This window comes from Cygnus atratus, chromosome 1, assembly GCF_013377495.2.
Source record: "Cygnus atratus isolate AKBS03 ecotype Queensland, Australia chromosome 1, CAtr_DNAZoo_HiC_assembly, whole genome shotgun sequence".
NCBI lineage: Eukaryota > Metazoa > Chordata > Aves > Anseriformes > Anatidae > Cygnus > Cygnus atratus.
In genome coordinates, this window is record NC_066362.1 from 86,010,510 (window position 1) to 86,030,505 (window position 19,996).

At 43.8% G+C, this 19,996-nt stretch overlaps 1 protein-coding gene across 1 annotated transcript in view; it reads right to left on the reverse strand.

The window, feature by feature from the left end:
* Positions 1-19,996, reverse strand: part of LOC118245049 (prostaglandin F2 receptor negative regulator) — a 63,929-nt gene that overhangs the window by 25,242 nt on the left and 18,691 nt on the right. The window contains 4 exon segments of the mRNA XM_035540598.2: positions 762-1,187; positions 5,566-5,949; positions 8,528-8,947; positions 9,753-10,118. Coding sequence (XP_035396491.2) covers positions 762-1,187; positions 5,566-5,949; positions 8,528-8,947; positions 9,753-10,118 — 1,596 coding nt within the window.

Consider the following 19,996-nt stretch of genomic DNA (forward strand, 5'->3'; position numbering starts at 1 on the left):
ATTCAGGCTACATGCACCCACTTTATACCAGCATATAAGTGATTCAGGTACCTTTATTTACCTCCTAAGAAACGCTCCCAAAGACAGTTTAAATACTGACCAAAGGGCAGTTCACTTCTGTCTAAAAGAGGCCTAGGTCAAAGCAAAGCACTGAATGATTTTGCTCTGTCACATGCTGTTTTGTTTTGGGGTTTTTTTTTTGATGCTCTGGTACTACTATGCCCATGAACTTACTCAAAAGTGCCCTCTAAACACATACTTGTAAATATAAGTTGGTATAGGGTGAAAACAAACAAAAAAAGGAAGCAAAAAAAAAATGCTGTCAAACTGACAGCCAGAGAAGACTTAAAGTGAGTGACATCCCTTCTTTCACCCCAAGACAGCCTTGTTGCTAGCAACAAGATGCATCCTAGAGAGACTGAAATACTCTGGGTCATGAAAGGGAGCACTGACCCCAGCATTACTGCTGGATACCACCCTGTCACAATGACAGCCTGGTTCCTCTAAGTCTCAGCACAGTTTGAGCGATGCATCTGTTTTGCACTTCCTCTCCAAACTGTTGCACAAAACCAGTCAGTGCTGTTTAGTAGTTATTTACCTCCAAAAATATAGGCCTTTATACAAAGTGAGAGTTTTATCTCTTCATAACACAGAGCCACATTTCCAAAACCCATTTGTAGGCCTTCTGCCTGATGGACCTACTCAAGAGAAAACTATCTTAGCTTTCCAGGTCTTCCAGTGAAAAGGTGCAAGGTTCCTACCTTGTGTAGCCCATAAAATGCTGACAGGTGCAGAAGTCACGTCTTTGCTTTTTACCCAGCTGTTGTTGCGGTGCCTACTCCATGCAGAGATGACACAGAAGTAATCCCCTCTGTCACTTTCTGAAGTCCACTGGATCCGTAAACTGAAGGTGTCAACAGCCTTTTTAGAGAAGATTATTTCCCCGTTCTGAGTCCGCTCTCTGCTCCTGTCCCCAAGAAGTAGAGTCCAGTCTGCATCCATGGTGGCCAGCAGTTCCTCTGTCGCAACATCATCACCGAGCAGGTGCTCCTTGTAGTACCATGAAACTGTGAAGCGGATGTTTGCTTCGGTGTCCTGGGCATTTGTGATCCTGCACTCCAGCTCGGTGGGGTCATCTGAAAACTTGGGTGTTTTAGATGCATTCAGAAACACCTCATAATCTGGCTCTGTGGGAGAGAAAACCCAGAATAAAGAAGTGAGAAGACACAAGTAGAAGGAAGCAAGTGGCAGAGCTTAACATATAAGACACTGCTAACCTCCAGTCTGTGAAAGCACATGATCCACAAGCCAAGTGCCAGAACATCAATTTTTCTTACAAGAGCAGGTGATTGGGAACTTGGACTCTAGCTCTCAGACTTGTACTGGTCTGAAGTGAGCCACCCTAGGCCTGAATTTCCAAACAGGACTTGTGTGTCTGGTCAGATCATTTCAGAAAAATCAGCACCAAGTGATCTTATTGAGCAAAATCATTCCCTTCTTTAGGCCTGGCCCCAAGAACCCACAGTTGTTTCAGACATCCAGTCACTTTTGCACCTGTCTGAAAGCCTCCAGCAGCCAGAAAACGAGTTACTCTCTGGCTTTGGACTGGCCAGAGCCACCCCACTTCCCCAGTTTCTCTGCAGGATAAGAGCACATCCGCTCCTGACATGCCTCCTTCTCTGCGCTTATCATCCCATCATCTCTGTGCAGCACGCAATGAATGTTAAACACGAACAAAACACAAACATCTCACCCACCCATGCACCCAAATCAGGGGGCATCAGTGCCACTGGCCACAGGCAGCACAAACAGCAGCGTGCAGTAAATTTCAGCAGGCATCATAATAAATGACAAGTAGGTTAAGCCAACGATGTGTATAACAGAAGAGCTCCATAGAACAGAGAAGTACATGCTGTACAGCTACAAGGCTAGAAACCCTGAAGCTTGAAAAGGATCGCTTGAAATGCACGGGTTAAGATTGGGGCTGCTGTATTTAAATCTAAAATAGCTTGCTGTCCAAAGCCTAAAAGAGATAAGGCAGCCACATGACTATTTTCTCTTGGACTATGGAGATAGTAAAGGAAAAAGATAACAGCAAAGACCTCTTACCACAAAGGAGATACATGCTTATTTACTAGCATTAGAATATTTTTCTCTCTTGCTGCCTACTATTATTCTGGAAAAAGACTAGCCTTCCAACTGTTCAGCTAATACTCATCACATGGATTTTATATTATAAGCGTATTCAGTGCTCTATATTTATTTCTTGCTTTATGTTGTATTTGGCTTTTTGCCCTCCCAAAAACAATTAGCTGAAGCTATAATTGGGACAGAGAAGGCAATCCAAGGCTAAAACTTAGACTTAGCTCACCAGTGAGCCAAAATAATAAAACATCTTAATAGAGCTGCTGCGCTAATGTGTGTGCACATGCACTTTTGGACTTCGGATGCAAATGATGGAAACGATTCTATTCAAGCAACCTGGCCACTGCCACGCCAGCTTGAAGAAAGGATCTCTCACCATTAAACGTTCTGCATGCAGGCATGCAGTGTCCTTGCATCTAGCAAGAACAAGGGCATACAAACAGACCAGATGCTAGAGTATCTAAATCACTGAGCTTTTGCAGTGCTAGGTAACACACAAACTTAAAGGTATTGCTCACCTAAGTCCAAAGTACCTACTATTGGCAGCAGTACCGTGCAGCTGTATAGCATTGTGCTCCTTTATTCTGCGAAGCTGTCCTGATATATGCATCTTTGACTGTTAACCTACTTTGTGTTTATTATGATGCCTGCTGAAATTTACTGTACACTAGCTCACTATGCACTACATAGTGAACACAAGCATAGATTTTTGCAGACTCTCGGAATGAGTAATACGAAATAAAAATTCACTCAATTCCTCTGCTGCAATCAAGTCATAGATTATTAATGGTGGCCAAAACCCATTTTTGGTGCAAGTAAATCCCCACAGATCCTACAGCTACTCTACCCTTCCTGTCTCATTCCCGGTCTTCTCCATGGCCTCATGATATATTGCACACACTTTGCAGTTTTCTTATTCCCCCTTGACTCATCTTTACCACCAAAAAAGAAGACAGTCAAGACCAATTAATATTTTCACAGCAACAAAGACTAAGAAAGCCGAAACTCTTCTCAGGATAGGAACACAGAAAGGAAAAAGCTGCAAGAAAGTCAAGTCCTTCAATAATCACTTCAGGTTGTTTTATTTGTGGGCAGGGAAAGGACCACTAAGAAGAGAGTCTTGGCTTTGACAGCACCACTCCAGATAGGCGCTCCACCCTGACAGACATTCAGACAGAGGATTTAGAAAGAATAAAAGGCTGACTGGATAAACCTCATTCCTCCACTGTCAGCTGTCAAAGAACAGCCTCACTGACAGTTCAATGACTTAATACCCCAGCAGCTCTTAACTTCCATTAAGGAGGAGGAGTTGGTAAATTCTGGATGCAGCTGAAAACCTTAAATGCTGAAAAATTATTCTACTTTCCTTTGTCCTTAGCAACCAAGCGTCTGCCGAGGAGTAGATTTTATTCTTTCCTTTCCCCAGATAACACCCGACTGGAGTGAAAAAAGCAAGGAATAGTTCTACAGGCACCAGCAACGTAAGAGAATATGTGAGCACGTGGTGCACCTGTGCGTGCATGAGCATGTGTGTGCACATGCATGCACACAGGAAAAGGGGAGAGCTCTCAGAAGCTGAATCTGTAATTTGAATGGCTGAAGAATGGAAATGAAGACTTATCGCTTGTGCACTTACCTCTAGCACACGTTAAAAGTATGCAAGAAAGAGCCACAGCTCAACTGCTCTGTACAATGCCAAATTGCAAAATTACAATGTTTATCACTGGAATTTAACCTTGTGGTACAGCTATTTATTTCTGAAAAACAGACTCTCTATACGCTGAGCCCATTCTGTCCTTTTATGTTGGAGGAGCTCTGCCTTTGTAACTGGGCAGTACCATCAGACTGATTACAGGAGGCTCCAAATGAGTACATGGAGAATGTTTAGGCACAGATGCTTGCATCCAATAAAAGCTGGGAACAAACATCAAGTACGACAGCTCTGCCAGTTCTCCTCCAGTTCACATCTAGGTTCATTCATGCTTCCAACATGAGCAATCCTTTGTGAATTTTAGCAGGAAAAAGGTGGAAATGCCTTACCTACAGCATCCTGCATCACCATCCTGAATTACATTGCTTCTAAATTGAAGTTACTCTTTTCTCATGATATAACTAGGAGATAAGATAGGTAGGCTGACGTACCCCTAAAAAGCCAGGCTTTTTAGAAGTTTTGCTGGAGTTTCATTTTTAGCATTTCTCCCAAGCAACTTTGCTTCTGAGCGTATTTGCATAAAGAGAGATGGCCAAAGCTTAATGTTCAGAAAGGATAATGCAAAGTAAAATATTCACAGTCCTCAGCATGTATATGACCCAGTTGATCTCCAAAACACATTTTTCTCAGGGTGGGGGTGTAGGGAAAGATATTGTCAGCCAGCTCTTGTAGGCCAGGTAGATCAGACAAGCCTGTTGAACCTCTGACCTCCACTCCAGCTTCTGTTCTGTTTAGAATGAACAACTGCTAAACACAGCTCCTCCTAACCACAGCCCCCTTGCAAAAAAAAAAAAAAAAAGAATATTGATAGTATTAGAGCTATAAGAAGGGAAATAAAAGGGAAAATAACTATGAACAGCTGGGGAATGAAAGAAGGAGAGAATAAAGAGAGCATCAAATTGCTGTTTAAGTAGATCTTTTTTTCCCACTAGTGACTTAAAAGAACTTGCTGCAGAAATGTTGCAGTAACTTAAGGAACCCATACGTTCAGGGGCACAAATAATCCTTTGTGTGTCCAAAAGGACAAAAACCCACTCATGTCTACAACTGAATGATCAAAAATGCACCAGAGTGGGATATTAAATACTGCAGGAAGATCTGCTTTAGTGGTTACTGTGCTAAACAACACTTCCAGTTAAGCTCTTAGCCAGGTCTCTCTTGTTCAGTCACACAATTCAATAGTGCGGTCTCCTAAAATAGACTTGTCTGTCGAGGGAAGAGAATAAAGCAGCATAAAATCCTATCCCATCCTAAATCTACCAGTAGGATGTGGTCTGTCTCTAGTGATTAAAAAAAAAAAAAAAACAATTTGAAAGCTATTACAGTTCATTATGAAGTTTGCATCATAAATAACTGTATGGCAAATGATTCAAAAATGATGGGAACCACATGGTATCACTGTTTGGAGCTCAGAAAGAACACCTGCTGCAGTATCAAAGCCCTGCTGACAGTACACGGGAAATGAAAGGGGACAATATGATACTGAGGCAGCTTCAGCCCCTGGAAAACAAGGTGGACTTATAAATTCTGTTTCCCAGTTACAGAGAGTTCAGTGACATCCTAAAATACCATAACATACAAGCCCAGAGAGAGAGATGATGGACGCAAATGTGTAAGAGATTAGACCCTGCAAGGTCTTTTCCCTTTTCTGACAGGAACAAGGAATGTGTGGCACAATATCCACGAAGTTTGCAAGCAGAATCACTCACCTAATGCTGTCACCGCCACACTGACTGGCGCAGATGTCCTCTCCACCACTTTATGCCAGCTCCCATTGTGCAGTGGCACCCAGACAGCTGCTTGGCAGAAGTAGTACCCAGAGTCTTCCACACCCACATCACGCACCAAGAGGCGATAGGAATTCCTATCGACATGGCTCAGGCTGATAAGAGTTGAATCACTGACAACGGAGTCATGGTCCATGCTCAACAAAACCTGAGCATCTGACAAGGTGTCATCAGGTGACCCAGAGAAATACCACGTCACCTCGGCTTGGAAAATACCACTCCTGTCCGTTGTGATGTTGCAGGTAAGATCCAGGGAGTCTCTTTCAGTCACGGACAGATTGCTTGTTGAGATGAGCACATCTAGAACTTGGAAATGAAGAGAGAAAGATTCAAACAAAAAATACAACATTGCTTTTATTATTATTTTAAAGAGTCCACTCACTGTAAGTTATGCAGACCTTCACTTTCTATTACAGAATTTTCTCAAGTAGCTCAGTAGCCCCACTTTCAAGCCTCCATTGACTATTGTGCTGCATCATCTATTATAAGACAAGCACACATTATCAAGCAAGCAAGGGATCTTTGATAAAGGTGGGAGAAAGAAGTGAGAGAGAACAAGGTTTCTATACCTCAACAGCAACTGGTCTGTGAGGGCTTTGTTCTAATCACAGACCGTACACCACCCTCACACAGCAGGAAAACATGAAGGATTCTTATTCTCACGGAAAGGTCAGGGTATTTGGGACTCTCCCTCAGAATGGAAAATGTCCACTGAAACCACTAGAAACTACACCAGAACTGTAGTAGCTCTTCTCAGTAGTTCCACAAGTCCTGCCTTAAACAGGCAGCTAAGAGCAGATCAGTGATTTCTATGTAAAACCATGTTCTAGTACCTAATACATACCCATCTGTAAAAGCTTTCTAGGACTACCACCAGGAACTAGAGACAGTATAGAAATGCCACATTGTTTTTCTGAGTGGCCACAACTATTGCCAATAAAACCAAGCAGTACTCATCTCACTGCTCACCACTCGATAGCACAGAACAGACTGAACAGAGGCCAGCAAGCCTCTCCTGAGAGGCAAAGCCAAGTCCCCTATCTGATGAATGCCCCACTGGGACTGGAAAGGGTAGGAAAGCCTAGTTAATTTAACAGACTAATGCCAGAATACAAATTAAGAGCCCTCTGAAAAGTTAAGAGCAGTGTTTCTCCAAGGAGCACCTCTGTCTTCATGCACTAGTGACAGGCATTCAGAACCTGGCAGGATAATCACGGAGAGGGACTCTAAGAGAGTTTACTCGTATGTGCCTTCTCAAGGCTCCTTTTTTGGTTGCAGAAGTGTCTGAAGGCCTCACTTAGGATTATATTCCTCTTGTGCGAGGCGCTATTAAAAAAGACATACAGGAAAAAAGTCAGGCCCAAAGAGTTCATGATTTAAGGACACCAAAGTAGATAGAAGAGTATAACTGCTTTTTCTGTTGTTACAAGTAACCTGTGCTACTTATGCAAGTAGTTACACAAGTAGCTTTGTGCATGACTTTATTTTTTTACATTAGACAGTAATTTCTGTTATTATTTTTATTTTATTTCTACAAATTCAACCCTACAGTTTACAGCAGGTAAGAAGAGAGGGGGAGGCTAGAAAGCTTTCTTGCCCCTGACAAAGTGCCAGTGCTACAAATGACTGAGCTGAAAATGAAGGCCAAAGAAAAAATACAAACCAAACAGGGGAAAAAAAGACACACATACAGAGGGAACGTTAAAAAACTGCCCCATTAGGCACTGCTACTGGTCCTGGCCATCCTCATCCTGTTTTTCAGCCCACCTACTTAAGCCAAATTCTCCACGAGTGCAACAAAATAGAGGGCTACAGCTCTTAACTAGCAACCCCTGTCTCAGCAGAGAGTACCTGCAAGCTTTACTGTGTAACAGACACCCTGAAAAAGGGGCAGATTGATCCTGTCAAATTTCACAGGCTAAACACCACCAGGATACTAAAACTACATCCAAGGGAGCTAGCCAAAACCCAGCAGTTCTGACTTTTCCCTACAACAATTACAAGATTACAAAAATGAAAAGATACCCTTATTGTCTGAACACTTTGAAAAAATACTGTCATAATCTCAAATTTCTGAGACCATCATTGCCTGTTTTACCACCTATTGAGTTACAAGAAGCATCACCCCCTGCTTTCCCCCCTCCAACTAGCAGTGGTAATGCTAATGCAATTAAGCGCTTAGTGCGTCTACTCCTGAAACCCACATAGACAGGGATATCTGGATATCCTCAGCACAGCACTACGTGTATTTTTGTCTCCTTAGTCAAGCATGCAATGATGCATTTAACAGTGCCCGCCAACACAGTGGAGCCATCAGCCCAGTGATCCAGTGGTAGTGATAGAAATCAGAGGATAATTTATCCTTTGAAATTACCACTGCCTTTCTCTTTTCTCCCAATCTTTCTATGCCATTTTAATACATAACATTCACATCTGTCATGAATCACAGTCCACTTTTACAGGGGAAGCACAGCGGTTTAGTGCTCTCAGATAACCTATGTTAATGACAGCACAGACGGCAGGTTTAGGTTGCTCGGGGTTAAACACAACACTATTTAAGAAATAGTGTAACCAGAGGAAGTCTAAAGTGAACTAAGGATGAGATAAAAATCTCAGTCTAGGTACATAAGAGATTCCAGTCAATCCTTCCATGCCATCATCCCCGTTGCCCCCAGAATAAAAGCTGGCAAACTCATGCCAAGCATATGCTATTAACTCAGATGTAAACAGGCCAGCTATCCAAACAGCACTCTAAGCTCTCCTGGAAAGGTGTCCTCATTTAGTTCAGCTTACCCAATTTCTACTCTCAAGAAGCATCGCCTCGTGGGCACAACAGCATTGCTGTAGCTACGAGCTATGGCCCCAGCCCAGCAGTAACACTCACCAGTCCGCTGGATCGACACACTTGCTATCTCCACGCTCTTCTCCTGAATCCTCTGCCATGAGCTATCTGCCCCTCTCACCCACTCGCTCACGAGACACCTGTAGACGCCTGCATCCACCGACGAGGCCTGGGACACAGACAGTCGATACGTGTCATTCACTCCTGTGTCCAAGCGGATATCTCCATTACGGTAGCGCTCCTCATAGCCAGGGCCAGGCTGGAATTTGCCTTCGTGAGTCAAAGATAGGATGTCCTGCCAAGACAATCCACTTTTGATCTGCCAAGTCACGTGCAGGTGAGTGTGCTCCGGCGAGGTGGTGATTGCCGAGCAGCGCAGCTTGAAGGAGTCACCCTCAGAGAGCTTCAGAGATGTTGAAGAACGTGCTTTTGAACCACTCACCAATAAGCCATCAGAAATCACTATTAAAAAAAGACCAAAATACACAAATATCATAAAAGCAAAGAAAGGAGAAAACACCCACAACGACCTGTTTGGATATGAAGCACTAAAACTACCACCTCTCCAATCGTTCCTTCTTCCACACAAATACATTCCAGAAACAAGGAAACTCGACTGAAAATTCATTCGTCACCTGCTTCAAACAAGCCAAGGCAAGCACTCAACTTCATTTACCCTCCCCCACTTCAATTTCTCATCCAAGTAATATCATTCAGACTATTCCCATCCAGAACCATCTTGATTTTCATGAGAAAAACAGACAAAACAAAGAGAAAAAACAGTCTCCCAGATCATTATTGAAGAACCCTAAATGAGAGAGCAAGGCTAGGACATAACTGCAGGAACAACATGCTAAAGATGAAATGGAAGACTACTTCCTTCATAGAAAGATCTCTAAATGACACTGTCTAAATAAGAGAGAACACAGGTATGTTTTTACCTGAATTTAGCCCCTCTACCCAGAGGTTTAGTGACATTAAGCATTTGCAGACATCTTAGGAAAACACACTGGTTAGTTTTCCCATATTTATTTACATATTTCCTAGATAGAAAAAGCAAAAGTGGTGTTTAGAGTAACAGCTCCCCTTTGCTTCTTCACCTCGCTTGCCCTTGCTCCTATCATGCCTCCCAATTTTGGCTTTAGTAGAATCAAACAGGAAAAAAAATCACAATGCTCATAAGCGACAGAAATTCATCGTTATTAAGGGTACATCTATAATCAATATCAAAAACAAACTTAGAGCACACCTCACTCTTCAGAAATACCTTTCACTTGGACCTCAGCATCATAATTTCCCTGAACGGTGGCATCAGTGCTGGGCGTGGAGCATTTGTATTTCCCTTGGTCAGTTGGCTGGATGTTTTTAATCACGAGTTCCACAGCATCGTTGCTGCTCCGTCTCAGTTTGATATCCCCGTGGCCCACACGTTTTTGGTACTCCTCAGAGGTGAAGGTAGAATCCCAGGTACTCACTATCCGCACGAAGTCAGTCTCTCGGGCGAACTCCCAGTCAAAGTTCTGCTCACTGGGTCCGTCGTAGTCACTAACGCTGCAAGGGATCGCCACCTCTGTGCCCACAACTCGAATTAGAGGACCTTTGGGTACCCTCACAATGCGTCCTCTGCAGAAAGCTAGGTTGGGGAATAAGGTGAAAGAAAGCAGACAGTTAACAAAGGAATCACCAAGTCAGCCTTTGACAAAAAAAAAAACGTGAAATATGGTTAGGTTGGGCACCCACCCTGCAGAAAGCTAGAACTAGTAAGAGCAATCTTTCCCATTAACATTTAATCTCATTGGAACAGCATGGGCAATCTTTGGTTCACTGCTTATTTAGTAATGTGTTAGGTAATGAAACATGGAGATGAGGAGAGAAAGATTTAAAGAGGAAAAAAAAATGAGAACACTATTTAGCCACAGGTCCAGTGGTTAACAGTTTCCACCAGAGGCAAAGTGGTAAGCCTCCAAGTGCCACGTTTCCACCAGAGGCTAAGTGCGACTCAATTAAACAGCATTAATTAGTGGTTTTCATTACTACAGCGATGGTATAATCTAATCAGGCATTTTTATAAGTCTTCTGCTGACATCAGTAGAGGGTTCAAAGAAGGAAATTCTAACTCTCCTTCAGCTTGACAGCCATAAGAATAGCAAGTTGACATTCTCCAGAAATGAAGTCACCTCTTCCCTGCAGGATCTTGGCTTCTCTAATGTAGGTGAGCTTCCCTGCCTTCCTAAATGGCTTTAAAGGAATTACTGATTTCCACAGACAGTGCTTGAATGGGTTTCTGCAACCACACCTGCTTCCAGCACCCACTTCAGCTTTAGTGGAAATCCCAGAACATGGGAGCAGGAGCAGAGCATGCTCCTTCCAGAGCATGGGAAAACAGTGTTCAGACTGTTTTCTGGGACCATCTAACTCGAAGGACAGAACAGGAACAGCAGTTCTCTGCTGAAGGCTGGCACAGCAACGTGTTATACTCCAGGCAAAAGCGCGAACCACTTAAACTAGCCAGAGGACCTGGCAGACATGGAAAGCGACTTTTCTGGTTGATTTGGCTCTGTAGCTCAAAGAACAACCCCAGCGTCTGCACACGGATCTTGGCAGATTCTCACTTCAAGAAGAGCAAACTGCTTTGATTCATAGTTCCAACCAGAGAAACTTTTTCAGCAAAAGAGAGGTACTGCCTAAGCTCAGTCTCCAAACAGGAACAACAGAACGCTTACCAGTATTTTGCTGTGGACATGGATACCACAGCTCCACATCCACAGCAAAATGGCAGAGCAAGAGAATGGCAGAACAAGAAAAGCCAAAATGCTAAAGGGCAGATATTGCAAAAAAACAAGTAGACCACGATAACTATAGCAGGAGCAGTTGGACCGAAGGGTTGATCTAGAACATATCACTCAGGCAATGTCAAATTTAAACAAACAACCCACGTATGCATGAAGCCCAATAACTCACAACTGCTCTAATTCACCAGTTGAACCAAGGACTGACACTGTCTTTACCTCTGCAGCTGGTAAGGAGACGTAGTCCCCAGCACGCTCTTTGCCTTGCAGGCTGTTCATGTGCACGGCCTCATTCCTAAGAGCCCAGTTTCCTGATTGCCATGACTTTCTATTGTCGTCATTAGTATTTTATTACACTAACCTTAGTCTGCAATCAAAATAAGTCTCTTACCCCCTTACACCTCTCCCAGAAGACTGTTGTAATGTAGCCGATCAAGTGATTGACTAGTCCTAATAAGGAGGCCAAACTTCTCTGCGTCTTTCACCTGTGAGCAGGAGAGAAAAACCTTGACTAACTATGTCTTGTCCCGTTGTTTAAGGGGATCTCTCTAAACAGAAGCACCATATATTAAAATCCAGAATACGGAAAAATAACCAACAACAAAAAGAAGAGAGAGCTGAGAGGCTCCAGCCAATATATTCTCACCAGGTCTTAAGTTCCAGCCCCATTCAATCCTTCAACTTAGCCTCTTACAGAAAGCAGGAATGGCAGCAGGTAAGCTTTAAAGCACTGCCTGACTTCCACAACAGCTTTGAACAGACCAGTGTGAGAAGTCAGCTCAGGATCCTGACTGAGGGCATTACTTTTAAACGCTGTCTTCTCTCTAGAAAACACTCTCCCGTGACACTAAAGCAAGCAGACAACACTGTTCTGCATGTGTCTTCAGCTGTAGACCCACATACCGTGCACTGCACTAATCCAATCCACAGGTGACAAAGGCACACTGATGTGGCAAGGGCTACACATTTGTGCTTGAGATTAGCACTGACAGCTCTGTTTCTCTTCCTTCCGAGGTTGCTAAAGACCCTCTGACATTTAATGAAGGTAGTGGTGATTAGCATCTTTGTAAGAGAAGGCAGACAAAAGGAAAGAGATAGGGGAATAGGGATTCCTCCGTGAATCTGTTCAGAGTCGGTACCCTGCTGCTGCAAAGCACTGCCTATACCCTCTTCACAACAGTCCGAGAAGCATGCAACAATTTCGGTTTTACACAAAGGTGGAAGGCAGGCAGTGGAACAGCTGCAGGAGAGAAAAGGGACACCCTGTAACATTTTCTTATGATTTCCTGCTTTGCAAACAAGAACATTTGTTACTGCTAAAAGAGAGGAGGGTTCCCACAAGGCAGGAGCACAGAGACAGCATCACCAGGTAAGAGGATGTGTACTTACTGCAGAGCATCTGCTGTGCCCTAACTGCCTACAGGTAGGGAAGAGAGCGCACAGGGCTGATACTCGAGGGTGAGTTGCTATTCTAGGTGACCCAGGAGGCTCACTGTCTAGCAACCCGTGAATTCAGGGTTCTGCTTTTTGTCCCGTAGCAGTCAGCAGCAAGGATATCCCCAGCTGCTCAACAAGGTGTTGTGTTTTTCACTGTGCATTAGGGATTAACGTCTCATGTAACTGCAGCAGAAGGCACCAAGCCACAGACACCGATCTTGGCAACAGCAAGATCCATTTTGCTCTGGCAGACAAACGGGAGCTTTTGCAAATATTTTGTTCTTGCAATGCCCTGTGTTAGGCTCGCATACGCCTCCCTCCATCTTCCCAGAGCAATCCAAGTTCAACTCTCACAATCCAGAAGAGCTTCACACTCAGTGAATTTATTGGGAACATTTATTTTTCATGACACCTAATATATTTTAATGTTAATATAAGGTGACATGTTCTTAATGAATTCACTTGAATACTATTTAACTGCACAAACAGATGGATCGGGACAGAACAGTGTACATGCTAGTGACAAAACTCAACAGAACACAAGCAGTTTATGATGGTGCTCTCTATGATACTGAAAAAAAATGATGGGTACTTGGTATGGACTCAGTAATTGGCTCTGTATCATAAACTGCAATGCTGGACATCAAATCGGAGTAGAAGATGAACTGCTTACGTGCAAAATTATTTTTATAGAGCCCCCAAGCACTAGATGAAATTGCAAGGAACTACTTTTCAAAGCAAAAGGTAATGGAGTCGCTGTAAGGAGGCCAGCACACAAACACAAAGCATGGGACTCGTTGCTTGGGCTCATTAGACAGCTGACAGGACTACCTGGCAACACTGGTGCTTTTGGGCCAGAAACACCCAAGTAGGAGGGCAACCACAGAGCTTTCATGGCTGTTTGTCAAGAGCTTGGTTAGAGAATTCTCCCTCGGAAATGCACAAAATACTCCACCAGAAACACAGGCAAAGTATGTCTTAAGGTAGAATAATAAACTGGGGACTGCCATGTCAACAATATAGAGGCAAGATATCCCAGACACAGCCGAGTTAGTTTTGAGCTAGTGTTTGTTCCCCACTGATGTTGCATGAAGTACTTAGTTTAATTTGCCCCGTCACTTAGATGCGCCATCTCATCGCTGTCATGACATGATGTATTTTCAAAGGAGAGCGCACAGGAAGCAGACGACTGAGTAGATAGGTTGTGAAGTCAATCCAAGCACATTAAATAGCAACCTGTCATTTTTAGGATAACCAAGAAAATAAGGCAGCAAAATCAAGAAGGACCTAGATAACAAGTGGTCTGTTTAAACTCTTAACCAGCAGCAACTCCTCAAGAAAGTAGCTGGTGAGGATTTCCTCTTACATTAAGGACATTACCATAGATAAGGAAAGCCTCCTGGGAGCTTCATCTTCACACAGGTTGTGTATCTACGTATCATTTGTGAAAGAACAAGATGAGAAGTAATCTGACGAGTCACCCACAAGGCTGAGAAGGTATTGTTATTGCAAAGGACACACTTCTGCTTCAGCACTCTCTTACACGAGGTGCTTCCCCCAGCCCGCATGAGACAGCTCCATCTAATATGAAACCATGTTCTCTTAGCAGCCCGGAGAAGGAGGTCGACTCTCTACATCCGCCTTCCAAAGGAAAATGCAATGTGACATGCAGTAGGAAGTCAATTAAAGCCCAAAAAGTGAGAGCTGACGACTCACTAAATTGGCTCAGACTGAGCACTCTGCATCTGAAAGGACACGCAGTCCAGCTCCTCACCCAAGGCAGCCCTGGGAGATGTAATGACAACTTCGCTGATGCCTTTCATCCCCAAAGCATCTCAGAAGAGCTTTCCAAACAAAAGGTTGTTTCATTTGCCAACTAAACGTTAGCGTGCCTGGGAAGGAACTACGGCAGCCCTTTCAAATTCACAACGGTGTATGACAGGAAAACATACAGCACCCAACTCTGCAAACTGTGGTAACGATTTTCCCTCTCTCAACTCCTTCATTTATTTTCAATCCAGGCACAACTCTGCTGCAACCCTGTACAAATGAGGGGGTTGAGCAGGGACAACCCTTCCTGTGCCATGCCAGAGGACGTACAGTGGATTCCTCACCACGAAAAGCTGTGCTCTCTGCCTCCAATTTGGAGCAAAACGCCTGATCTCCCAATTCTGTAGCACCCTGCTCAACTACAGTGTTTGTGATGCATGAAGCCATTTTACAACATGGAAGAAAAAAGGGATTTGATTTTTGCATCATTTTTTTTTCCTGCCGCAGAGACATGTCCACACAAATCCTCTTCCTCTGTTCTGAAAAGAGCTGTTCAGGCCCCCGCCCGGAGGCACTGAGCAACTTTTCCTAGCCAGCAGACAGGTAAAGAGACAGGCAGCATGCCACACAGTCACAGGCTCTTTTCTAGGGAAGGAGAACCAAAGCATATCAGCAGGAGAGATTACAATCCTTATCTCCAGTCTTCCCCCCCGCCTCTCCTCCCAGCTTCAATTATGAAGCAGCTCTCCACATCAAGAATGACATATGTGACTATCAGGGACAGAGAAGCATGTCTACAATGTCTGAAAACCTTTCAATGCTTTTACATACATATATTATTTTTTTTAAATATATAACACTGTTTTCCTAGAAGTTGCACATTAACACAAACAGCACGTTGCTTTGGAATTTCCCCACGCCCCTTTTTAAACGCGATCAATTCAATTTTCTATCCTACGTTGCCTATGTAGAAAAGGAAAAGACAGAAGGAGATTAAGAAGAATAAAAGGATTTTTATTTTTTATAGTACCAGAAATCCAGCTAATTATTGAAATTTCTTTACTGGTCTTAAAAATAAATAAGTGAGATCTCTTACCATCCCTGCATAACGTGCACCAAAAGCATACTCTTCTTTCCAGTGCAGAGACGCACAGGGGTTGGGACCTACCCTTGACAAAGCGGTAGACTCTCGCTCTCTTGCTACTCCTTCAAAATTACAAAATTTAGATCATCCTAATCAGCAGAAGCAACCTGTCCCTTACAACCAGGCAGCCTGAATCACAAGGGGCTCCTTTAAAAGAGACCAAAGCTGATCCCTTACATCTAAGGGGTAATCACCATAGTAGCCTGGAATTACTCGAAGCAGCCTGGGCTCTGTCCCTTGCACAGCAACGGTACTGCTCTACCTCCCTGTCTGCTATACTCTACCTAAAAAAGGACTGGTAGGTTTTTGTGGCTTGAAAGATGTGCAGTGCATCATCTGAAGTTATCAGAGAAGAGCGAATGAAAGAGTCCATGAGAGAGACATTTACATTGTTCTTTCCCAGGCGGCTGGGATTCTTTTTTTAGATAATGCAGAGCTCTTATCAAAAGGAATTAGCCTGGGTGTAATTGCTTAAAACCCATTATCTCTATCAGGATGAAGAAACGCATACTGCATCTTAAGTGAAGCCTCAGAAACGCTATCAAACTGCAAGGCTGCTGGATTGCTCTAATCTCTGTGCCATCTGAGATGTCTCCGAAAAGCCACATCTCCAGCCCTGGGTAAAAAAGCAAGTAGCTTCACAGTTGGACTCCATCTATACCACGTGGACTGGGATTCACATGAAAGGATTAAACAACATCTCTTGCAGCACAGTAACAAACTGCTGTCTCCTCTATTCATCCCACACACATCTCCCCCAAGAAAAGGGATTTCAAATGCCCCTAAGTGAATCACAAGGCTTTCACTAGGGCACGGTTCCCAGTTATCCTATGGTGCATCTCCCCAGTTTCCAAGAGTCCTTTTGCACAGCTGTGTTAGATGCCTGACACCTTAGTTAGCTAGCTATCTAGGCTCTATCTGTCATCAGTAGAGAAAAGCGCTCCAATAAATTCCTCTCTCATTGCCGCTTACAGACAAGCCTAGCGAGACAACCACCTGAGCTCAGCAGAAAATAAAAACAGATTTTTTCCCCCTTTTTCTTTTTTAAAATACACTCCAGACATGCAAGACACACCATCACAGTAGGCCAGATGAATATCCAAGGAATCAGGCCTGATCCCTTCTGCTCAACGTGATGATGTTACTTTGGGTAAGCACAAAAAGGGGAAACAAGGAGCCACATAAACCTTTCCCAGCTATGCAGAACAAAAGCCTAGCTTGTCAAACTGCGTACCCTTTGGTGGGCAGAAAACTGCAGCACCTCCAGTCCAAACAGAAGAAACGTCTAACAGGCAGAGATGATACTGAAGATTGTGTTTTAGATTCCTCTGGATGTCAAACAACTACCACATATGATCTCTATTTCCTTTCTCTACCACCGACTGACAGTTGAAGACAAAAGGCTGCATGTAAAGAACTACTTCTGATAAGTCTCCAAAATGCTGCTAGGAGCAAAGTGGGAAGGAAAGAAAAAAGCAATGAAATGCAAGAGTCAACATGCTGCTTTTTCCTGGGTCTTACCTGAAAGACCTGCCCCTGTTAATGATCTTAATTTACTTTCCTCCAAATACTCTCCCAGAACTTCTTTTTTACCCTACTATATCAGAGCACCCCATTTAGGTTACCTGATGACATCCAATCCAGAAAGTCCAGGGACTCTAAAACTGGCATTTAGACTGTCTCACCAGACATGTGATTTTCTTTTGTTCTGCCTCAAAAGCAATTGGTATTGCTAGAGGAGAGGTTCAATATGTCACATTTTACGAAAAAAAGTTGACAAAGCAGTCAAGCCCACGACTCAAAGCTGAAGAGTTGGCACAGTTGGAAGCAGGGCTGCAACAATTTGCAGAAATGCCATTTTAAAAATATCTCCACTTTTTTTTTGTGTGGGGAGGAAGGTCACAAGAAAAAAAAAGTAATATTAATCCCAACTCAAGAGGAAAACATATTTACCAGAATTTAAAAAGTCCTCAAACTGCAATATAAAGAATTAAAGTCAGTGCTGTTCTGCAACATCATTAACTTGCACTTATCTGTTATCTCAGATCTTTCCCAAAGCAGTTGGAACTGAGCAGAGCAGTCCAAATCCATTTGCTCTACACTGTAATTTCCTCCGGGCAGAGACCAGCCATTTTCTTTGCTCTGTGTGGAATGCAGCACACCTCTAGCATTGAACTGAGCCTTCTTTGGATTTAACTTGAGAAAACAATTAGACTAGAATAGATCATTCCTAAATCTGCATTAAGTAAAATCACAGTGTGAAAATCCAAAACAAGACAAAAAAATCCAAATCGAAGGCAAGATCGTGTTAAACTGTAGAACCTAATAAATTTTTCAAGCAGCATGATTTTAAACTGAACATAGCACCTAGCAGTGATGGGAAAGCTTTAAAGCTAAGAAAAAGTATTTTTGTCAAAAGACTTTTTAAGAGATGCACATACAGCAATATCCACGTGCTTCATAAATCTGTAATTTCACAAAATATTAATTTTAAAAAGGAGACTGTAGAACATTCCCACATTCCCTCTCTCCCCAAAATAATTTCCATAATTATCACTCTTTTTCTTCCCATCTTCCCAGAGCAGCAGGTATTGATTTTTATTGGCATAAAGTGATCATTTGTTTTCAAAGTTATCTTTAATGTTAGGTAATACACAAAAGCACTCAAAATGCTTTCAAATATAGGAAATGCTGAATCCAGTATGAATCTCCTTTTACCTTTCACTTCTATTAAGAACAGAGCAAACAAAAAACTACCACAGAATAGCTGTTTGTCTTTTGTACTTGCTCAAATTTGGTGCTCCTCATCCACTTCAATTTAACCCTGCACTTCACCTATACCAAAGTCCTGCCTAAAGCCAAGTGAAGTCTGATGGGGATTGGCAGAGGAGATTAAGGAGCCACACACACACTTTCATAATCCAGACACTAATCTTACCCGCTATTTCCACAAAACTCCTTGCTGAGGATCATTTCACATCTCAGTACACAGTGCTAATTTCCCAGCAAGCATTCCACGGGATGAGAGAAGCCATCACGCAGACTTCAGCAAATCCCCCAAAAGCCCCATTTTAGGGCCAGTCCTCTTCAATGTTTTTATAAATGATTTGGATGTAGGACTAGAAGGCGTTCTGAGCAAATTTGCCGACAACACTAAACTTGGAGGAGTTGTGGACTCTGATAAGGGTGGAAAGGCCTTGCAGAGAGACCTGGACAGATTGGAGAGCTGCGCGATCACCAACACATGAAGTTTAACAAAAGCAAGTGCCGGGTCCTGCACCTGGGACAGGGCAACCCTGGCTATACGTACAGACTGGGCGACGAGACGCTGGAGAGCAGCCCCGCGGAGAGGGATCTGGGGGTTGTGGTTGACAGCAAGTTGAATATGAGCCAGCAGTGTGCCCTGGCAGCCAGGAGGGCCAACCACATCCTGGGACGCATCGAGCACGACATTGCTAGTCGGTCTAGGGGAGTGATTGTCCCGCTCTACTCTGCGCTGGTGCGGCCTCACCTCGAGTACTGTGTGCAGTTCTGGGCACCACAGTACAAAAAGGACATTAAACTGTTGGAGAGTGTCCAGAGGAGGGCAACGAAGATGGTGAAGGGCCTAGAGGAGAAGACGTATGAGGAGCGGCTGAGGTCACTGGGCCTGTTCAGCCTGGAGAAGAGGAGGCTGAGGGGGGACCTCATCGCAGTCTACAACTTCCTCGCGAGAGGGAGTGGAGAGGCAGGTGACCTATTCTCTGTTATCACCAGTGACAGGACCCATGGGAATGGTGTGAAGCTGAGGCAGGGGAAGTTTAGGCTGGACATCAGGAAGAGGTTCTTCACCGAGAGGGTGGTCGCACACTGGAACAGGCTCCCCAGTGAAGTAGTCACTGCACCAAGCCTGTCTGAATTTAAGAAGAGATTGGACTGTGCACTTAGTCACATGGTCTAAACTTTGGGCAGACCTGTGCGGTGCCAGGAGTTGGACTTGATGACCCTTATTGGTCCCTTCCAACTCGGGATATTCTATGATTCTATGAAATCCAGAGCCAGGCCTGGCTACAGGAGACGGCAGCCACAACAACGAACATCCCAACACCACGTCAGGCTCCTGCAGTCTCTGGTTGCTTTGGGATCCCCAAGGGCAGCTTCACTCTCTTTGCATCTGCTGTGGTGAGAGATTCAAGGAGGTGATGGGGCAGCAGGCCTGCAGGAACTGCTGGCCACAGCGGCATATGGCACTGGCCCGCCTTGGCTCCATGCTTGACAGCTGATTTGCAGCCATAGGAGCCAGTGGAGGGATGGATCACAGTGTTTGAGTAATCCTCTTTATCTGTAATTTAATTACCTAACGGTCCATCTTCAACATAAATAACCTACAAG